This window comes from Nannobrachium achirus (assembly GCF_963921795.1).
Source record: "Nannobrachium achirus genome assembly, chromosome: 16".
NCBI lineage: Eukaryota > Metazoa > Chordata > Actinopteri > Myctophiformes > Myctophidae > Nannobrachium > Nannobrachium achirus.
The window spans coordinates 20,992,767-20,998,766 of NC_137823.1; the positions used below are offsets into that span (position 1 = coordinate 20,992,767).

At 39.7% G+C, this 6,000-nt stretch overlaps 1 protein-coding gene across 3 annotated transcripts in view; it reads left to right on the top strand.

The window, feature by feature from the left end:
• epb41l2 (erythrocyte membrane protein band 4.1 like 2) overlaps nt 1–5,507 on the top strand; it is a 152,575-nt gene extending 147,068 nt beyond the window's left edge. For all 3 annotated transcript variants that reach the window (XM_080745240.1, XM_080745241.1, XM_080745242.1), the window contains 4 exons: nt 312–410; nt 972–1,052; nt 2,465–2,579; nt 3,658–5,507. In XM_080745240.1, the coding sequence (XP_080601366.1) occupies nt 312–410; nt 972–1,052; nt 2,465–2,569 (285 nt within the window). In that variant the 3' untranslated portion in view covers nt 2,570–2,579; nt 3,658–5,507. The remainder of the gene's footprint in view (nt 1–311; nt 411–971; nt 1,053–2,464; nt 2,580–3,657) is intronic.
• The last annotated feature ends 493 nt before the right edge of the window (nt 5,508–6,000 follow it).

Here is a 6,000-nt window from a genome sequence, read left to right on the forward strand (position 1 = left end):
CCTGCTTCATCATACAAGACTGTCGCACAAAAGTAGTGAAAACTACTTTCACTAGTTTACTCATTTTTAAAATGATAAATACAAAAAAACGGTTTTGGACATACAAGGTTTCCACCCGACCACGACGATATGTTTATTTTAGGGGTCACGGCCTGAAAAGGTTGAGAACCACTGCCATATTACACTCCCAGAGTTAAATTACCAGTCTATTTTACTGTGCATATCTAGATTCTGCACACGTCTACAAGGAAATTCTAACTTTAAAACATAACCGTTAATACACACTCTCTCCCTCGTGTCTCTCTCTCTAGCTGGATGGCAGTGGGGATGGTGAACCTGGCGTTTTGATGACGGCTCAGACAATCACATCTGAATCTCTGTGTACCACCACTACCACACACATTACCAAGGTACTGTCGGTCCCTTAACAGTTTTCATGCCTTAAACGGTGTGAGCGAGCAGTGAAATGGCTTCTGTGCTGATTCAGCTTGGCTCAGGCAGCAGATCTACAAGCTCACAGCGTGGCACCGAGTTCTGCGCTGCGAGCTTGAAGATAAAAGTCGTAAAAGATTATGCAAATCTTTGAATATATAGTATGTATTTTAAAGCGAACATTTGTAACTAAAATCTTGCTTCTATCTCTTGCTTCTATCTCATCCCTGGAACTAAATATTTTGAGATGGGGGGTCCGTGGCCAAATACGTATCATTTTGGAGGTCCTTGACATGAAGTTTGAGAACCATTGATGTAGAAACATGAGTTTTTCAAAAACCTTAGAAGGATTTGGAAGAAAGACACCAATACATATGACCAATATAGAATCGGGTCAAAATATTCAAAGAATTTCAAGGTTTTTCTAAAATAGCAGATCTACAAGCTTGCAGCTGGTGTAGCTTGTATATCTGCTATTTTTCATTAAAGCATAAAGTGATAATGGGTTAAAGAGCTGTTGTGATTGGTTGGTATTGCAGACATTAAAGGGCGGCCTATCAGAGACGAGGATTGAGAAGCGCATCGTCATCACCGGCGACTCGGACATCGACCACGACCAGGTCAGTCAGTCGCTGAGCACGTCTCGCAGGTCCCGCCCCCCTGTGAGCTGTCAATCACACCGTAGGACTCTCACAGTAGATCTGTGTGGGAGGCCTGACGAACCCTATCACTCCACCCATCTATTCACCCCTCCATCCATCCGTCCATCCGTCCGCCCATTCATCCATCCATCCATCCATCCATCCATCCATCCAATCCTCTTTCTATTTGTCTGTCCGTCCGTCCGTCCGTCCGTCCATCCATTCTACAGATTGTAATCCTTCCATCCATTATTTTATAAATAACTTGCTCTTTCGTTGTGTTCCAGTCACATCATTGGTTGGTTTGATTTGCCTGTCTTTCTGTCTGTCTGTTTGATTGGCTGGATTTCCTCAGGAATAAGTAATCATTTAAGGGACAACTTTCTTTTTTTTCTTTTTTACAACAAGGGTTCATTTTAGATTGTATTTAGAGAAAAGAAAAGATGAGTGTTAAAACGTTTCCATTTACTGCTTTCTATCGTTTTAGTGATTTTAATGACATTGATTTCAGTGGGTGGGGACATCCGTGCAAGTGGCTAAATATGTCTTTTTAGATACAATAAGCCCATTCCCAAGATAAACCACAATCTTTCATGTCCAGATGTGACTAATGTGGGCTAGACGTGTTACTGTAAATAGTAATAAAGAAATTGCCGGCTTATTGTGTCTAAAAAGACACATTTAGCCACTTGCATGCATGCCCCCATGCACTGAAATCAATGCCATTAATATCGCTAAAACAATAGAAAGAAGTAAATGAAAACATTTTAACTCATCTTTTCTTTTCTCTATTTACAATCTAAAACATGAACCCTTGTTGTAAAAAAACAAAGTTGTCCTTAACCGTGGGACTCTCAGGTCTAACTGTTTTTGTGTGGTAAAATTGCATCCAGAAGGACCTTAGACCAGAGTCACACATAGTTTTTGTGTTTAAATAAATAGAAATCTGGCATACCACAATTTTCTTTATTTTAGTTTTCTAGTTTGCACTGGTCTCAATTCTGTTTGTCTGCCATTGGTTAGTTTGGCTTGTATGCGTGTTCTGATTGGCTGGACACATGTAGAAAATGAGCTGATGGTTAATCTGAGAAAACCACAAGTGGAAAAAACAAGATTTGAGTCAACAATCCAAGTTATTTGCGTCTACACTTTGTTTTCACTTGAGCCAAGTTCCCTTTGTTTACTTTACCTCCCTTCTTCTAAGCATTCAGCTTAGAACAGTGTAAAAAAAAATAACCCACATAAGTTTCATGTTATGTGTTCATTATGTTCTGCTTCTTACTTTTGTCACGTTTTATATTATTTCTCATCTAACTCCCATCATGTCCCCGGCCCTTACCCTGTCCCCCTCCTTTTGCCTGCTGCCCTGCTGGGTGTGGTGGGTACTGCAGGCATTGGCCCAGGCCATTAAGGAGGCTAAAGAGCAGCATCCTGACATGTCAGTCACCAGAGTGGTGGTACATAAAGAAACTGAACTAGAAGAGGAGGACAATTGACTCTACACAGGTAATACTAAGATGGATATAATGGTAGAGCTTAGTAGTAGGGCAGAGTGATATGGCATCAGATCTATATCATGATAGTGTCCAAACTTTTGCCTCAATTACTATTAAAGGAGTAGTTCACCCCCTAAATGACTTTTTTTCTATTGATTACTCACGCCATGGAGACCTTAGTTCAATAATATTCTTTTGTATTTGTCGCATTCCTAAGACAAAAAATTGGTTATAGTAAATGTGGGTCTCCATCCGGAATCAATGGGGGTACATTTATTGTAATCAAATTTTTGTCTTAGGAATGTGATTTAAAACCCCAAAATATCATTGAACTCAAGTATCGGTGGTGTGAGTAATCAATAGGAAATAAAAGTAACTTTGGGGGTGAACTACTCCTTTTATTGAATGATTTTCTTATTTTATTTTATTTTTAATGGTGATTAGAATTTTTGTTTATATATCAAAGATTGAATAAAATCCAATCTTTTCAATTGTTCGATCTACATGAGTAAGATTTAGTGGGTTATTGGTTCTAAATGTTTCGATACATCTGCTAATTGCCCAGCCCTAGTAGTTAGTAGTAAGCGTCATAAAGTGGACTGACGTGCCATAAAGCAGAGTGATTTTGCTTGAGAAAGAAAATGTATCATGGCCAACCCATCCAAAGCACTGCTCAAATGGCTTCAAACTAAAGACACAAGTAAAATAACATGTTTTAGCTACAAGGAGTTAGGATACTAGAGCAGTGATTCTCAACCTTTTCAGGGCGCGACCCCCAAAATAATTATAATTTAACTGTTTAACTGTAAATTGTCACTTTAAAAATGTGCAGATACCCTCTATACACTTTGTTTACTGTTGAGTGGGAAAACAATGTTGCACATTAAGTTAATCATCTGGGGACCCGCCAAAATAATTTGGGGACCCCTCTGGGGGTCCCGACCCACAGGTTGAGAACCACTGTACTAGAGTACCCATAACAATGTCCTTATTAGCAGTAAAACAAAGACATTCCTCTCCCTCCCTCTCTTCTCACTCTCTCCATTCTCTCTCTCCTCCTCCGCTTCCCCCCATCCCTCGTTCTCCAGAGTTGAAGAGCCCCTCGCCACGTTGTCCCGTGTCCGAGTCCTTCATCACCTCACAACCACCAACCATGACTGACTGAGGAAGAGGAGAAGTGGAAGAGGGGAGACCCAGAGAGAGATTGAGATAAAGAGAGAGAGAGTTAGAGGGAGTGGTTGGTGTTTTCTTCCGTGTGTCTGTGGTGCGTATAAATAAAACCCCTCACTCCGAAACCCAAGAAAAACAGAAAAGACAAAAAACAAAACAAATAAAACATCCTCACTCTTTCTGAAGACAAAAAAAGAACCACTTTTGTTAGCTTAACATTTGTAGCGTGTTTTTATTTTTTACTAGCGCTTTCTCTTTTTATCGTTTGTTCCGCAAAAAAGAGACAAGATCAGTTATTGTATCTGCCATTTATTGCTATGATATTAAAAGAATTGCGTGCAGGGACGCACTTAATACCACTGAGCCAATACAAAGCCAGATTAGAGGGTAAATATCAAACTAGTATGCCCCATCCAATACAGTAAATTCCTCAGTGTTAATTTTACTCTGAGAGCTGGAACCAAAATGAACCTCTGGTTCCATTTATTTGATTTTACTGTGTACTACTACTATCAACCTACACAGAAATATTGGGTCTCTTGACAAGTTCCATCTCTATCTTATTTTGTCACGATTACCTGACACTGGCGGTACGAGTCCTTGTCGTTCAGTTAAAGGAACGATCGCATTATTCACTGGAAGTTGATCAGTACTCCTCTTAAGTTTGGCACTTGGAAACTGTGTCAGCAGCGAAGAAGTGGTCTCAGTGTATCCCTGCGAAAGTGGTCCCATTTTTAGATTACAGCTTCCCTCCCTTTCTTAATTTCAGTGATTACATCTTTGCAAAATGTAATATGGGAAAACCGGTGTGTTATAAAGTACCGGTTTTACATTTTGTTTCTTTGTAACAACACTGCGATCACACTAAAAAGGGGAGCTGTGATTTAGACGGATGCCATGAAAACCAATCAAACCAGAAGTTTTAGAAGATGTTCTATGATTCCAGCGTTCATCTCTTATTGTTGAAGTAGTGTTGTTGTTTTTTCATCCACATTCCTTGTGTGCCGACTCGCGGCTGACTTCAGTTCATCTTCAATTCACTTATGTTGTGTTTTATTTAAAAGAAAAAAGAAAAAACATTTTAGCATAATAAAGATTTTTTTGTACCTTGCCACTCTAATCAGCCAATTTTTACGACGACCATTTTGCGCTTTATTTTTTGACCTTTTTAACCAGGGAATCCAAATGGTGCAAATGCAGCGTTGTGACATTATTGTTTTAAGTGAACGCTCCAGCCTTGGTGAGTGAATAGATTTTAATTGGAAGTCGACAGATTAAAGCTGTACAGTACGTTGGCAGCTTTCTGTACAGTACAGATGAAGGTTATTGGTTAATGGGAGCGGTGAGACGGCATGTCATTGGACGAGGCACCCTGATCGTTTTGGAGCGGTAAACTTAATTTTCTGATTGGGAGAGAGAGCCAGCTAAAACTGGTTCGTTATTGGGAGAAAGAAGTGGCACTGTTTTTTTTATTTTATTATATTGATTGATAGATTGATAGATTGATTATATTGATCTGCGGTGCCAACTAACACGCTCTTCTTAGGAGCTGAAAACAATGAATGGACCAATGATGCGTACAGGCCTTAAGCTGTGCTAATGACTCGGTCCCGACTCGCACCATTGGGTGTCCCATAGTTACTCTAAAGCAACGTTTCCTCAGTATTTGGTTGAATGTTTTAAAAAAAATACTAAAATAAATCACCAACATAACGTCGTTGTCGGGTGAAAACCTCGTATCTCCAAAACCGTTCGTTTTGCATCATTTGAAAAATGATTCAAACTAGTGAAAACAGCCGATCTACAAGCACACAACGCCTCGCACTGCGAGGCGTTGTGTGCTTGTAGATCTGCTGTTTTCACTACTTTTGTGCGACGGCCTTGTATGATGAAGCAGGGCTTTACTTTGCGAAAGAACATACACATTTGAAACTTGGAGATACGAGGTTTCCACCCGACAACAATGATGAGAACCGAGTTAAATCTTTTTATAATTTAAAACAAATGCCAGTTTTGTACCAGTCAGCACTGGCACGGAAATTGGGACCAAAATAACTGGCAAAAAAAATAAAGCCAAAATAATCCTCGTACTGGTCCAATGTAATGTCACACCTTGTATGTGTATGTTCTGCTTCAGAGCCTGTTATGTCATCGTGGTTCAACGCTTGTTTTTTGCTCCTATAGCTTCATGTCAGACCACAAACCCTTGTAGATACTAGACTACCTTTTATTCATGTTGACAGTAAAACCAGACTTGCCAA